The 15,669-nt window shown below is 37.1% G+C and overlaps 1 protein-coding gene across 2 annotated transcripts in view; it reads left to right on the forward strand.

The window, feature by feature from the left end:
- Positions 1-15,669, forward strand: part of FBXO11 (F-box protein 11) — a 77,876-nt gene that overhangs the window by 37,060 nt on the left and 25,147 nt on the right. Inside the window, exons 2-7 of one of the 2 annotated variants that reach the window (XM_030034478.2) lie at positions 1,271-1,398; positions 1,518-1,599; positions 8,336-8,480; positions 9,828-9,957; positions 11,039-11,122; positions 11,205-11,337. In XM_030034478.2, coding sequence (XP_029890338.1) covers positions 1,271-1,398; positions 1,518-1,599; positions 8,336-8,480; positions 9,828-9,957; positions 11,039-11,122; positions 11,205-11,337 — 702 coding nt within the window. The remainder of the gene's footprint in view (positions 1-1,270; positions 1,399-1,517; positions 1,600-8,335; positions 8,481-9,827; positions 9,958-11,038; positions 11,123-11,204; positions 11,338-15,669) is intronic. The other variant, XM_030034479.2, reaches the window with a different exon arrangement.

A 15,669-nucleotide genomic window follows, 5' to 3' on the forward strand; every position in this document is an offset into this window, starting at 1 on the left:
CTGATGTAGCATCTTGGGCTATGATGGCATGCATAATCCTATATAAATGCAATGTTTTGTAACTTATGTCAACCCCCCCCCCCCCCAAACAAGTAACCCTTAGGAAAATCATGAGATTAAGATCTTGAAATGTAGGGCAATTTTTAGAACTTTTAAAATTGCTTTTCTTTGTGTTTTAAACAGACTGGTTTAATATTTGGGGGGGGGGGTGTTTATGTTGGGAGGGGGGGTTGACATCAGTCTCTCTTCACCCTAACATATTCAGGAAAACTGCTTACTCTACAGTCTTGCTTTTCTGGCTGTCACTTTTACATCATGTTTTACCCAGTTTAAAAACAAAAAAGCAGTTAAAATGAAAAGGAAGTCCAAAATTCTTTTCTCACAGTTAAGCATCTGCAGAAACTATACCTTTTACTTACGTGGAGCTGGGCTTTATTTTCTAGACAGTTTTTGTTCTGGCCTTTTTAAAATTCTTGTAACTTTATTAAATGATGCTAGTTGTAGGGCATGCAGTGATAAGTAATTATTCCTTGCTTGTTTCGAGTATGTTCCATAAATATACGAACATGGAAAATTGAAACTAATGAATCAAAAACTTTTAAAATTGTACTCATCGCACTTTCTGCACCCTTTTTTAAAAGGCAGGGAGAGAATATACACTTACTTTTCTAAGTATAATTCAGACAAACAGAATGTATGTGTTTAAAACTACCTCCATGTTATAGAAGGATTTCTATGCTGGCCTGGGCTATTCCTGAAATGTTTGGGGAAAATTCTGCCTTGAGTTTTGTACTAAATGCCATGTTTACTAAAGGATTTCTTGATAACATCTGGTTAATAATTGAAACTCCAATGTTCCTCATTATGCTGATAGTGTTAGGTGAAAAATTTGAGGTAATTGTTAGGTGAAAAATTTGAGGTAATGAGGTGATGGAATTAGCACAGTGAATTATATGCTTGAAGAGAAAGCAAAAGCCTAGGCTTTTGTTCTTTGTTGTGGTGGGTTTTTGGGGGTTTTGTTTTTGGTTTTTTAAGCAGCTTTTGGCATAGCTGCTGTGTACATATGGAGAACATAAGTTAATTCTTTGTACTTTCTCATGTAATTTTATGTATGCTGTGTATATTCTGATTTTTTTACTAAAAATTCTGTGTGCTCTAGCATTTCCTCCCCACCTTCCTGACTGGATGTATTTGAAAATTGCTCTAGCGTTTTTCTGGTATAAAATGAAACTACAATTCTAATTAGCAAATTTCCTTTTTTTGTTGACAGATGATGATGTACCTGCAGATATGGTTGCAGAAGAATCAGGTCCTGGTGCACAAAATAGTCCATACCAACTTCGCAGAAAAACTCTTCTACCTAAAAGAACAGCTTGCCCTACAAAGAGCAGTATGGAGGTAACTTTTGTTTGTTTTTAATTGTAAAGTAAATCTTACTGTTTCAAGAATAGGAAGCTAATTAGTACTTTTCATAAGTTACCTAATGACTGAACTAATTCTTATTTATTTCATTAAAGGGTGCCTCCACTTCAGCTACTGAAAACTTTGGTCACCGAGCTAAACGTGCTAGAGTATCTGGAAAATCCCAGGATTTATCAGGTAATAACTTTTTGTACAAAAAAGGGGGTGGGGGAGAAGGGGTGGAGACGTTTTGACTTCACACACACACCCCCACACACACACATACACACCACCACCACCTCTGAACTTACTTTTCCTGTCTGTTCTCCAACTAAGAAACTGCAGTGAAAAAACAGCTACAAACTTGTTCTGAACTTCAAATTTGGAAGCATGATTTTAATCTGATTTTCAGAAGCTGGTCCTTTAGTCTGCCTGCTTCACTGCAGGCATGTTGGTTTGGGGTTTTTTTGTTTTGTTTTGGTTTGTTTTTTATTCTCTTCAAAGTGCTGTGTAGCTGTATCCAAGCTACTGTTAGAAGCAGTAATGCTGCAATGGTGCGGCACTCTGACTAGGTTTATTTACCATTTCTCATATTGATGTATTGTTCCAGTATATTATTTAAAGGTAGTTTGGGTATGTGATTATGGCACTTCATTGTGGAGAGAGGGAGAGAGTTTGTGTCTGTTTATAAATAAAAATACACATATACCTACATACGTATATGTACATATATTTCACATACTTATACAATATATGTACATTGTATAATAAACACATACATGCAATACATGTGAATATAATTATATAGTGTGTGTATGTGTGTGTGTTTTTTATTTGTTTGCACACACATATGTAGGCACATATATCCTACTTGTTCTTTTTTCTACGTCATTTTTCAGTCTCTCTCCTTCTACCCCTTTTTGTCTCCTGACACACTCTTCAGTTCCAGGAGATCTGCTGTCATTTTTCCCTGGAAAATCAACATCAGTGCTTGCCAACTCCCATTGATGTGGTTTCTGTTGCTTTTCTTGGGGTGGTGTTTTTTTGTTTGGTATTTTTTGGTTTTTTTTTTTTTTTTTTTTTAAGTCCATGTCTCCCTTAATGCTGTGAATTAAAACTGAGCAGCTGGCGCAAGGCTTTGGTCCGTTTTCATTGCTTCTGTTGAAGTCTGCTCTTTCTGGCTTCTCACCTTCTCCATAGTGTAGATTTTATCTTTCTCTGTCTCTTTCTGCCTCTGTATTATTGCCACACACCGCCCCCCCTTAACTCTTTTAATTTCATCAGCTGGTTAAGAATCATTTAACCTCAAAATTTATATCCTTGAAATAGCCAGAACCAACTGAAATCAACCTGTGTTATTCTACTTCCAGTTTCATTTCCTGATTTGGTATCTGAAGCCTTGTACAAAGTCATCTTGTCATAGACTTAGTTTCTCTTGCCAGTTCTTAGTTTTTCCTTAAGCTCATTGACTTCTGATGTGTTCTTCATTATGCTTTTACTCACCTTCTTGCTTTAGTGAAGGTATGTAACTTTATTCGAGTCCTGTGGTACAAATTACAGCATGAATGGCACTAATTTCCAAAGGAATTCTCCACACTTTGCTGCACATTCCTTTTGTTACTTTCCCCACATGAGCTCAAGAATGTATCAGGGTTGTGGAGGCTTCTCCAGCATGGAATTACGAGAAGAATTGTAAACAATGATTTTTATAATTTTACTTTTAAGATTGTATTCAGACCAGTTGCAATCTAACAAGGGAGTGTCCTTCTCAACCCGTTTTCTATTAATCTCTTTCCCAGTATGGATGATGGTTATTTTTTTTATTTTCCCCATTGAGTTTTTGAGATATTCCTCTAAATTTGTACAAGTATTGATTGCAGTGAGAATTGCTCCCCTTCTCCCCCAGTTTTTTGTTGTCATAGGTAATGGTAGCTGTTGTGACTGAGTTGTAAGCATGAGACTTTCTGGATTGTCATCAGTGGAGACTGTATATTGTCATCTGGAACATATAGCTGTTTATTTTAGAACTGTAGATGAACGCGTGGGACTAGAAATATAGGAAGATGTCTTGGTGGAGAACCATTCCTTCTTGTATGGACTCTGAGCTGAGGAAAATTTGGCAGAGATGAAAGGAGAAATGCCAGTCAATTAGAGCTTCCAACTGGAGTGGAGCCAGCAGTTGGAAAAACAGAAGAGTATTCCTTATTTTAATACTAATTTCAGAATTAGTGCTGCTGAAAGAGACTTGCTATTTCAAATTGTAAGGAGAGAAAAAAAAAAAAAAGTCAGTCTCAGATACTGTCAAGAAGAACACCTTAGAATTTTGAAATATTGACGTGGATTTTTTTTTTTATTATTTGCAACCCTGTCCTCCAGTGGTCTCTGCAGTGGACAATGAGTTCTTCAATCCTGAGACAGAAAGATTAATGAATATACAAGAATCTTGAAGAGAAAGCAACACATTATAGAAAATACGTAAATAATTTTTCACTTAAGCTCTTTAAGTAGAATACAAAAAATGAAGAAACCAAAAATTTAGATAAGAAAAAGGTATGGTGGAGCTGTGCTTCTTACATCACAAATGACTGGTGAACCTACAAATTCAGCATTTGTTTGACATCTGTAGAAAGTACTTACAGCTTTTAGATCTCATTGATCCAAATATTTGTATCATATGTGAATATAATATTTCTTGATTTACAGAAGGATTTAAATTCAGTGTATTCTGACTGTTTCCTTCTGTTACCTCAACTGTAAATGTATGCCTCTGCTTACCGGGATATTTCACAGTCTTCAGTATCACTTGCCTCGTCGTATCATTTAAATCCAGGGTTTCAATCATTTGACATACTCTTCCTTTCTGTTTATTACTGCGTAGGTTTTCTCCTCTCTTGCTTTAAGATCATTTGCATATCCATTTTATACTGGGCAGTTCTTGCTGACTTTTAACCATCTTTGGAAGACTTCAGTTCACAGACAAGTAATTTCTTTCTTTTCACTAAACTACAGAGTTGTAGTAGATACTGAGACTCTAGATTACTGGATCACTCATTGATGGTTCCGTGCATTAGGTACACGTACAGCTCATAGTTCGCAGAACTTACTGCCTTTTAAAATTTATTTTTTATTTTTCCTATTTATTTATGAGAAATTTTTCCAAGAACACTGCATGCTGTGTTTTCTGACATATTTCTACTTAGCAAGAAAATATTTTTACTAAATGCCTCCTTTTGGAATAAAAGCTATTTGTCTCTATCTTCTCCACTAAAATGGACAAAGAAGGTATCCATACAAGACACACAATTTACAATTCAGGATTCATGGGATGGCATTCTTTGTCTTTGTACAAAGAAGGTAATTCACTTTCAGGCAGCTTTCCCTGTCTTTTGTCTTGGTATTACTGTACTAGTTTCTATCTAGTAAATGATCAGAACTGAAACTGAAATAGCTTCATGCATATCCTGTGGAAACAGAATGACATAACCAACTGTGTTTCTAATTTTCAGTTGTCTAATGTATTATCACTTTATTAACACTTTATTAAAATTGTAAATAGTTCAACTGCCAACTTATGTTAGGGCAAAGATGAAGATTGGTGATGACCTCTTGCACTTTGTTTTTGTTTTTATTCTTGTCTATTTTTAACACTTATTTGGAAAATTATCTTTTTTTTTTTTTTTTTTTTTAAGAGTATGCATTTCATACTTAACCTTCGCTTTGTCAATAGGCATAAAACTGTCAGGAGTAGCAGCACATGAATGTTTCTGATTGGGTGGCCAGACAAATGTTTAAACTGTATTGGCTTATTTTTGTAAACTGGGAGGAAGAACATGTTGAATGCATCCTTGCTTTGACAGATTACTAAAAGATCCCCAAAATGTGAAGCATGAATTTATAAAACATAAGCATGGAGTTGTCTTTTGGACCCTGAGGATATTTAAGTCTTCACATCAAGAAGTAAATTAGCTTTTTCCAAATTATACTGGAGAATTTCACCTAGTAATCAGTATATTAGTGATTTGAGTGAAGAAATCTTAGATCAACCCCTTCTTCTTAATTGAGCAGAAGGGCAATTTAAACTAAATCTCTCACTTCTACAGGATTTTGGATAAAGGTGGGTAAAATCATCATCTTCATTTTGCAATCAGTGCCTAAGTTTCCAAGTAAATAAAACTTGAGAAATTGAGGGAGGGAGGGGGGTATTGTGGCTTTTTTATTGTAATATTTTTTTTTTTTTTATTGCAAGAAGCTTTTTTGACACTTTCAAAGTTGGTCCCTGCCCCTTGCGGTAAGGAAACACATCTGGATTTCAATTTTCATTTTGAGATAGGGCCTAGGGAGGAAAATGGGAGTGTGAGCTGTTGAGCAATGCAGAGCACAACAGTAGTGAACTTCTCTGTTCAGTAAAGAATTAATCAAGGTCCTAACATACATAAACTTAAAGGAAGAAAAAATTCTGCACGTTGTTTAGGGAAGTAACTGATTGTCTTGGGAAGAAGATTAAATTGTATGCCTTAGGGATTTGTGTGTTAAAAGGAGAACACGGGTCGTGGAAGGCATGTGAGGATTTACTGCCTTGCATTCACAACATTGCATTTCAGCTTGTAAGACAGTAGAAGACTCCATCTCCACATCTAACTGGAAAGCTACCAGAAAAAGATGAATTCAGAAGCAATGTCCTGTGATGCATTTCAAGGGTAATTAGGACCGTAGAATGAATTGCTGCTGCCTGTTTGACACAGGAAAGAACCTTTATATCTCCAGTGGAAAAAGACCTTTATAAAAACTAGCAGTGATTCTGCATGCAATGTTTTTTGGTGATGCCCAACCTTATGGACTGCTGGTACATGCTCCCCAGACTTTGGGCTCCCCAAGTGCCTCTTGAGCATAAGTCCTTTCCAGACTCCTTGCTTTTTATTAGTTTTGCTAACTTACTGGCTTCAGCCTGGCTCTTAAGTTGGAGTTTTTTGTTTGTTTGTGGTTGTTTTTTTGTTTTGTTTTGTTTTTGAATAAAAAGAACGTTTTAATCTGGCATTAACAATACTGCTGCTGAAGGGAACCGTCTTGGCCAGTTTCTGGACAGTCATTCCTGTCTCATTCCTTGTGGCCATGCTAGCACTTCTGTAGCTTGCAATGAACTAAAGTCGCTGATCCATAAAAAAATTAGTTTGGAGGAGGATGGGTAAGGATGAGGAAAAAAATTCTGGTTTATTCTGTCCATGATCAGTAGTACCAACCTAAAGGATACTTTGGGAGCAAATAGCTATAGGCATGTGGAATGGTGAGACTTATCCCTTTTGTACAGCATAGATTTTTGTTGGATTAAAGTGGCATGTACCTATAGCTTATGACTGTATGCTGTGTTACTGTTGAGAGCAGCCATCAGTCGATGGGATAAATGCCCTCGTAGCATCTTAGAGGAAATCGGTATTTGTGAATCACCAAGGTGACATTAATACAATGGTGCAACAAGGAACAGGTTCAGGGAAAGTCACTGCAAAGTCAGTAATAGTTCATAATTTCTACTAACTGGTCTGACCACAGATGTAAGCACGACACCCTGGAAAAACAGCTTTAATCAGTTCTCTCATAGTACACAGGTTCTGGTGATGTGGTCTGTAGACCACAGTTTAGCTTCTTTGTAAAAGGCACAGTTCTGGTCCTTGCAGTTCATGTCTTCTCTCTTCTAGCTGGAAATAATGTAATTATTTGTGCTGCTTTACCCAGCGAAGTCTTGGGGCTTATCTTTTTTTTTTTTTTTTTTTTTTTGTTGGTGTGTGTGTAATTTCACATGGAAACCATTTTTCAGAATGTTATTCCATCAAATTTAGTAGGTTGTGTTTCTGAGGGTCACTTTAGCGGTCTTCCTGTAGTAGCCAGAATCATGATCCTATTGCTCCCTAGGTTCAGATGCTCTAGAAAAAAATGAATAATGCAAGGGGCATTACATGGATGTAATTGCATTATGAATGTAGCAGGAGTTTTTAATGCCTTGCATACAAATCCTCTTGGAAGCTGCTCTGTACGGTTCTGCTTGAGAAAGGATCCTAAAGACAATAACCTAACAAGTGACCTGTGCAAACAGAACCCCCCTGCTCTGAGGATACCTGCCACAGAAGGGTCTTGTGAGAAAGCAAACTACAGATGGTGCTTTCCTATATGAACTGTCGTATGTAGAGTGCACACCTGCCCAAGAGCAGGGGTTTAACGAAGTGCATTCACGTCTCCACAGAGATACAGGAATGCCACTTTCTCAAACCTCTGAAGAAATACAACATCTGGCAAGGCTAACACTTCTTCTGGCTTAGATTTTTCATTTTGAAAGAAAGAGCATATATGGGAGTAAGTGGAAGGAGGAGACTTTGGAATTATTGGTGGCTACTGGTTTCCTGCATCCCAGACGTTCTTTTTCCTAATGTGATTGTTGTGGGAGAACATGGAAGTTTTACTAGTAGTTTTTCCAGACAGTGACTAATTCTGAGTAAATTCTTTTGTGTTTGAAAACATTTGCAGAGATTTTGGCTTTGGGACCAGATTATTATTATTATATAGATAATGTGGGTTAATTGAACCTCAATGAAGCTAATAGCATTGAGGAGCCAGTATATCTGGAACGTGCACAGTAGCCTACTTAATGCCTGCAATTGTATGCAGATTGATTCCTCCAATAGAAAAGGTGAACTAAAAAGTTTTGAAAGAGGTCTTGAAGTCTATAACTTCTACCTGACTCCAGAGTCAACCATTTACCTCTTTCTTTTGCCTTTAGAGTTAGATGAAATGAACTTAAAACCCCAACCCCAAAAAACCCAAACTACTTTGAGATCATTGGCATTTTAAATGGGAATCTTTCAAATGGCAAGTTGGTGATCTATTTTGGTCAGAATTTGGGCTGGTTAAATATGTCAATAATCTTATATAGATTACTGTTTAATAGCAGCACCTGCAGAACAGTATCTTCAGGAGAAGTTGCCAGATGAAGTGGTTCTAAAGATCTTCTCCTACCTGCTGGAGCAGGATCTCTGTAGAGCAGCTTGTGTGTGTAAACGCTTCAGTGAGCTGGCTAATGATCCAATTTTGTGGTAAGTGAAAAGCTATTCCTCATTATCTTGAGAAATATTAGATGTGCTGCATGAGATGCCAGTACAATAGAAAAATTGAAATGTTTGTTGCAATTAGTTGAATTAAAATGAATTTTATTTTAATATGTCTGGTTTACTTAAGCATTATTTGTTACTTATGAATATCTGATTATATGTGTTAAGCAGTAAAACTTTTGATTCGCTAGTAGTGTAGATATTAGTTAAATAATGGCTGTTTTAAAAAATCAGTGATGTATTCCTTCAGTAGCTACTCCTTTCCTTCTTCCCCTCTTTAACCTTTTGCAGGCTTCTGTGGGGATTGTGTTACTTGACACAAAAGAAACAACACATTTCTTAATGTTAGATGCAAGTTTTGTCTAGTGTTACTCCAGGTTTGTTGGTTTTATTTCATTTGGTTTGATTTTTGTTCAGTGGTTGGATACTCAGGCTGTTTTTCCCTGTATGAATCCACCCTGCCCCTGGGTTATTGAGAGCTTGGATAAATGGGATCTAAATTTGTAATTGTTCTATAAGGAAAAAAATTATATCTGTTTCTTCATCTTTATATTAAAAAAACAGCTTAAGACAAGAAGAAAAATAATAAAGTTTGAGTGTAACGTCACAAAAATGCTCTTCTTCCCTTTCCCCCCCTTTTCTGTGCTAAAGACTGTTTTGGGGATGTCTTGTCAGATGAATTACAACTTCTGAGATTCAGTGTCATCCTGTAAGTCTGGGCTTAATATCAGCAGGCTCAGACACTGCAATTATTTGTATTCTGGCACTAATCAAAAGAATCCAATTGTTGTGTGCTATTTTCTTCTTCTTAAGCCATTGTAATCTGTCTACTGATGAACTCTTTTTGAAATACAGTGCATCATTTGTTCTCTGTGAATGCATTTTTTTTTTTCAACCTTTTTTTTTTTTTGGCAAGGTGAGGAAGAGGTGGTGGCACACTTCGTCTGAAGTTCCTGTTATTCTTGTGCTACTAGCTTTCATAAGTGTTAAAGCAATGGTGTAGTTAATATACAATTAGACTCTGATTCCACAAGCAGTGTAACTAACTGCTTGAATTTCTTCATGGAAATTACATGTTGAGAACTGTTTCGCTTGGATCATGAAATGCACGTCAAAATTCTTCTTAGAAAAACACAGAAGTCAGTCCAACAGAAAAATTGTTTTGGAAGCCTTTTAAAGGAGTTGATACTGATCTTGGTCAAATTCACTGTCACAGACTGGCAAATGCTGTTGGAAAAAAAAAACAGGTTTTAACATTTGGTGTGTTACATTAAAATGGAAGAGTGATCAGAAATACATTAATTTCCTTTTCTGCTTGACAATTCTGCTCAGGAAAAGATTGTATATGGAAGTATTTGAGTACACTCGTCCAATGATGCATCCTGAACCTGGTAAATTTTATCAGATTAATCCAGAAGAATATGAACATCCAAATCCCTGGAAAGAAAGCTTTCAGCAACTGGTAACAGTAGTATTCATTTATATTCCAATTTAAAGATGGTTTATAAAAGTAAAAACCCGAACTTCTGAAATGTGGCTGACAATAGTAATTATTTTTGGTTTAGACTTTAAATGAGATTATGGGACTGAGCAGGTGGGGAGAGATCCTTGTATTGCATTATGCAATAGGGGGATATCTGAAGTTATTTCCTCTTTTGAGGCACACTTTAGGGAGACACATCATGATAAAGTGGAGTGCTTGAGCATCCAGCTCTTCTGTCTTGGGTTTTCCTCATGTTTTGTATCACTGAAATTCCGTGCAAGAGATTCTCATGGTCTGTGGCTCGCAATAAACTTCAAGTGTATTGTTGTTGTCATATTAAACCAGTGTGCATGCTGGTTATCAGATTCATATGCATCTTTCTCTAGTAAACCAAACAGTATGTTGACAATATCACTTGGGCTTAAATAGTGATTTACAGCTGACGTGACTGGAGCTAAACAAGTTAACCTTTAAGCCATGTGATTGAACCTCTAATCCAAAGTGTCAAAGGTATTGTAAGAATGGCTGGGCATGATATTTGAAAAACATAAGTAAGGGAAATAAGTATCAAGGTGAGTGTATTATACAGTGCTATGTGTAATTGGTTAATGAAACTCTAAAGCTTGTTGAGGACAAATACTTCACTTGGCTTCTTTGTTCAGTACTCAATCAAAAGTGAAGGTATAGGATTCTTTTTTCCTCACCATATAAATGCAGTTTGTTTCGTGGTAAGCTGCTGGAAAAATCAAAAGATGGAAATAAGAACATCTGTTGTGGAGTGGATAAGGTACACAAAGATTTTCAGTCACTTTAGAGGCTTTTGGCTGTGTAAGTAGGTTAGCTTCTTGGCTTAGTTGGTCACTTTCTTAGGCTCAGACTTTTTTGGGGTTGCCATTTCAAACTGGGTGCCTGATATGGGAGGTCAGAATATGATCCTTAGTTCCCAGAACAAACTGGTATCAGCAAATGGCTTGTTAATTAGGGGATTAGTAGATCTCTTGTCTGTGCATTCATATCCACCTATCTGCAAGCTTATCATAAGCTATTTTCCTTGTTTTAGTACAAAGGAGCACATGTAAAGCCGGGTTTTGCTGAACACTTCTACAGTAATCCTGCAAGATACAAAGGAAGAGAAAATATGTTGGTATGTTTCTGAAGCAGTTTTTAAGAATATTTATATATCTTTGCATGGATATTTCTCTCTAAATTTGTCCCTTTTCTTCTAGTATTATGATACCATTGAGGATGCTCTTGGTGGAGTTCAAGAAGCTCATTTTGATGGACTTATATTTGTTCACTCTGGTATATATACTGATGAATGGATATATATAGAATCTCCAATCACCATGATCGGTGCAGGTATTTAAACTGAGAGCATCTTTGTCTCAAAGTATGACTTGTGTTAATTACCACCTTAATTACAAAGATATTCTGGTGTATTAAATATCCACTATAAATGCCTATCTTTCTTCATCAGCCCAGTAAATAAGTATTTTCTGTACAAGTGTCACTAACTAAAAAGTAGCTGATGCTTCAGACTAAAGTACCGTTGTCTGCTTGTTAGTTCTTGGAATAACTTATTTATCTTTTTATTTCATTAGGATTAAAAAATTGAATTTTTCAGAAAATATACTCAGTTACATTACTGTAGTTGAAATTTTCAGGTGGTTCTTATGAAATTTGTTTATATATAACCTATCTCCAGAGTAGAATCCAGCAGTGGGAGCAAGCCCAAATTAGTATCTGTCCCATTTTCTTCAGCATCGTAATTCCATCTCAAGGAAGGAAATGAGAGCATTCAGCAGACAGATTCTGAGACTGGAGGTTCTTTCTCTGTTCGTCTCCCAACTGTACCTCTAAAGGAGAACTTCTATGTAGAAGGAAATAAGACTTTCAGAATAGGAAAGGTTTAGGAAGTTAATATAATACACCTAGCTGCAAACTGTGGTGCTTGTGGAGCTGTTTGCTTTTCCTGTCCCAACTGTGAGCATGCTAATCCCCAGCAACATGATAGTGTAGTAAGAATTCAGACTGTCTTAATGGCTGGTAGAGATCTTGGTTAAGAGGCCTTGGACCTCTTGCTCCTGTGGTGACCCAGAAGTGAATTGCCTGCTTCTTCTGAGATTCCATCTGTCTGGGTTGGGGTTTTTTTGTTGGTTGGTTGGGGGTTTTGGGGTAGTCTTTTGGGGGGGGGGGGGGAATTTTGGGGGTGGTAGTGGTGTTTGTTTGGGGTTTTTTGTTTGTTGTTGTGGTGTTTGTTGTTGTTGTATGGTTTTGTTTGGGGGGGTGGGGGGTGGGTTGTTGTTTGGGTTTTGTTTGTTTTGAAAAGTCCCTCTTTTCAGGTATCTATCTGTTCTGCATACCAACCATTTTGTTCTTGAGTGAGCCTCTTCTGGCAGTTCTTGCCTGGGTTTTGCAGCCCTGGCAGTGAGAACAGTTTTGAGCAATGCAGTTAGATCGTTCCAGTGTTAGTCTTAAAACTTGTCCCTGCAGATCTGCGAGATGCAGCTGCGTTAGTATGTTAGTTTGTCAGTTCATGAGTACGCTTCGGAAGCTAACATCCTGAAAATCCCCTCTTACAGTGCTTTGGTTTGTGTTGTGGAGAGGTTTTGGAGCGCAAACTAGATTCCTTTTGGATGAGACTAATCTAAGAGACATGTTCCTGGAATACTGTTATTGCACTCTAGTAGTCAGTGTACGTTCAGTCAGAGGGACCACGCTAGGACTAGTCCAAAGTCACAGTCTCTTCTGCCCTCCCTGTCCTGCAACACATGTGATGTGGATGTCTAATCCTCAGCACTATTTCACTCTAGTGCCACTCTTATGCTGCAGTGCTTGTTAATGCAGACATGGCCTTAGACAAATAACAAAATACCCCCGGCTTCTGTTTCAGATATGGGATGACAGTATAATAGATGCCAGTACAAATAGGGCAAGTCATATTCGTGAAGTGTTTAAAATCCAGAAGAAACTGGATCAGCACTGTCCTAAGATATGAAATTTCTCAATTACTTCATGAAACTTGAAACGACATCTTTGATATCTGGTTAAACTTCTGCATGTTCTCTGGCTCCTTTTAAGTTTTGAAAGGCCCTCTGCGTTCCCTTCCACTGGAATTAACCCAAGTTATTCAGAAAAACAGTTATCTTAACTACAGTTCTTTAAAAGCAAGGGATCTGCATTGTGTATTTTTGTAACAGAATAGCTGTCTTGGGGAACAAAACCTCCAAGAGGAATCCAGAAATGCTAGATGTATTTATATTTCAGTTTCTGGCACTGCTGACTCTTCACTTCCTCAGACTTTCTCCACTGAATGATGAGTGACATTGTAGAGGGAGTCAGTTTTCATTTGTCTGGAAAAGAAAACAAATTAAAGTGAACCACTAAGCCTTGGAGAACTACCTCTTCTCTGTTCAGTCTGGCATGCTTTTCAGAATGGTAGGATTAAGGCAGCACCAAATCTCTCCGCAGTTCTGCTCAAATTTCTTTAATGGTTTCTTCTGCTGACTTCTGAAGAAGCACAACATTATTAGAAAGGCAGTTTTACATACCTCGAGCTTTCAAGAAGCTTCTGCTTTCTCATATAAGCAAAATGTTCTTACAGAATAATGCCTGGTATTCTAGATTTGTTGTTCTGTTTAATTTTGGGGTTATTTATTTCCTTAAATCTAGGGAAAGGAGTCGGGTTCAGAAGGAAGCTTTTGAAGATATTACTAGTACTGTGGATTATCTGAACTGTCAAGTTAAGAAGTAAGAGTAGAGGTCCTGTAAGGAGATTGATGCATCTGGTTCAGTGGACAGAAATACCTATGAATTTCTTAAAAGAATTCTATTTTCCAAGGTTGGGGAGGGGGTGTCAGATGACTGCAGGAATGCAAGCCTTCCGTGGAGTGCTCATCTTACTCAAGACACAAAGTTTCTCATCTTAATAGCTGAGTTTCAGCAGTTGTACAGACACGTGTCCTGACCTGAGAATCTTCACTCAATATGTGTGTTTTCTGTATTTTAGGAGATACAGCTTTTGTTTTTTCCCTTTATTTTCCATTTGACTTAAATAATGTGCAAGTAAGTGAAAAAAGGATTATCAAAGGATTTTACCAATCAAGAAGAAAATTAGTAAAAACAATAAGTAGAAAAATCTAAAATGGTTAAGACTGTCATAAGGTATTTTTTTACTTTTGAGTGCAAGAGAACCTTCACATGCCTGAATTCTTCTTTAAATACCTGTTCTGCATCTTTGAATTGAAAATTATATTTTAGACTAGTTTAGAGTTAGTTCTTTGCTGTAGATTTTACAGACTGCAAGATCTAAAAGGGCCTCTGCATTTTTTGCCTGATACAGTTGAACAGGGTCACAGTTATTTCCTGCAGGATCTAGTTATTTTTCTAATAATGCACTGAAAAGTGAAATTGTTTTATTCCTTTTGAAGAATAAAAGAGTTCTGAGGCAACATTCAGTTAATTTTTAATTCTTTAGGCAGTCCCTTATCATAGGCTTTCTGTTAAATTATTTCTAAATGGTTTCATCTTGGTCCTTACACTGAGCGTGAATTCTGATCCCCTGGAACATGACTCCCTTAGACTTCAGCAAATAGACTTCTTGGGAGTTAGGTTTTGCTTGATTATGAAATTAGTGGCCCTTTTCTTTCTTTTCCCTTTCTTATACTGGTTCCTCTCTTGTAAAGTAGTCTAAGCCAAAAGCTGCAATGTAGATATTTCTCTGAATAATTCTTTTGCAAAGATTCAGTAGGATGTTGCAGAGAATTTCTTTGATGCATTTAGAATTAAGCCACTGCTTGAGCAAGTCCCCTTCCCTCTTCAGCCTTTTCCTGGGGGGGATCTAAATGCAGTGGTCTTACTAATTGGCATGTTCCATAATGGGCGTTCTGGGACCTCTGAAACTCAGAGACCTGTAAAGTAACTCGTGCTAAGAGGAAGGACTTGTCTGTAGAGAACATCATCCAGGTGCATGGCAAACACCTCCAAGCACAGTTCCACAAATCTGTCTGCTTTGTTTGATAGTGTTTAAGAGCATCCAATGTAAAGTGCCATTTTTCCTTGCCCCTCTAAGAGGGAACACAATTCTGATAATAATTTATGGCTCTCTTATTCCCTTTTAAGGGCTCCATTTATTTTCTGGTTTTGGTTCACCTGCAATACTGTGGTGCTATTCTTTCTCAGATGCTGAAGTATACTGATGTGTGTATGCCAGTGCATTTGCACCATGGTGAACATATGGAAATGTTACCAGGCCACAGAAAAATATTTTGTATGAGAACACAAATCCTCATCAAAGCCTCTCTTACTTCTTATCTAGTACTAAGTGGATAGTGGTATGAAGAAAAGCTAGACTACCTTAAAATATTTGCACCTCTGCAGTAATGAAAGCAGAGATCTAGCTTTTAGATAGTGAGAACAAGCTGGATAATGATGTAAATGTTGCTTCATTCTGCCTGGCACCTTTCTGCCTGAGTGATAAAGAACAAGACATACCACTTGTCTGTACTAGTGTCAACAGACAACAGAAAAAGATCCGCTCGTGAGAAATCCTGGGCGTAGGCTCTTCAATAAAATACAGAATTTAGGGCAAATATCTGGTTACATTTGTGTGTCTCGAGTTGGGAATGGTTTGAAATTGCTATCAGATAAGTTATCTGCTATAATATGTGAAACTTCCACATTTACATTTTG

Source organism: Aquila chrysaetos, chromosome 13, assembly GCF_900496995.4.
Source record: "Aquila chrysaetos chrysaetos chromosome 13, bAquChr1.4, whole genome shotgun sequence".
Taxonomy (NCBI): Eukaryota; Metazoa; Chordata; class Aves; order Accipitriformes; family Accipitridae; genus Aquila; species Aquila chrysaetos.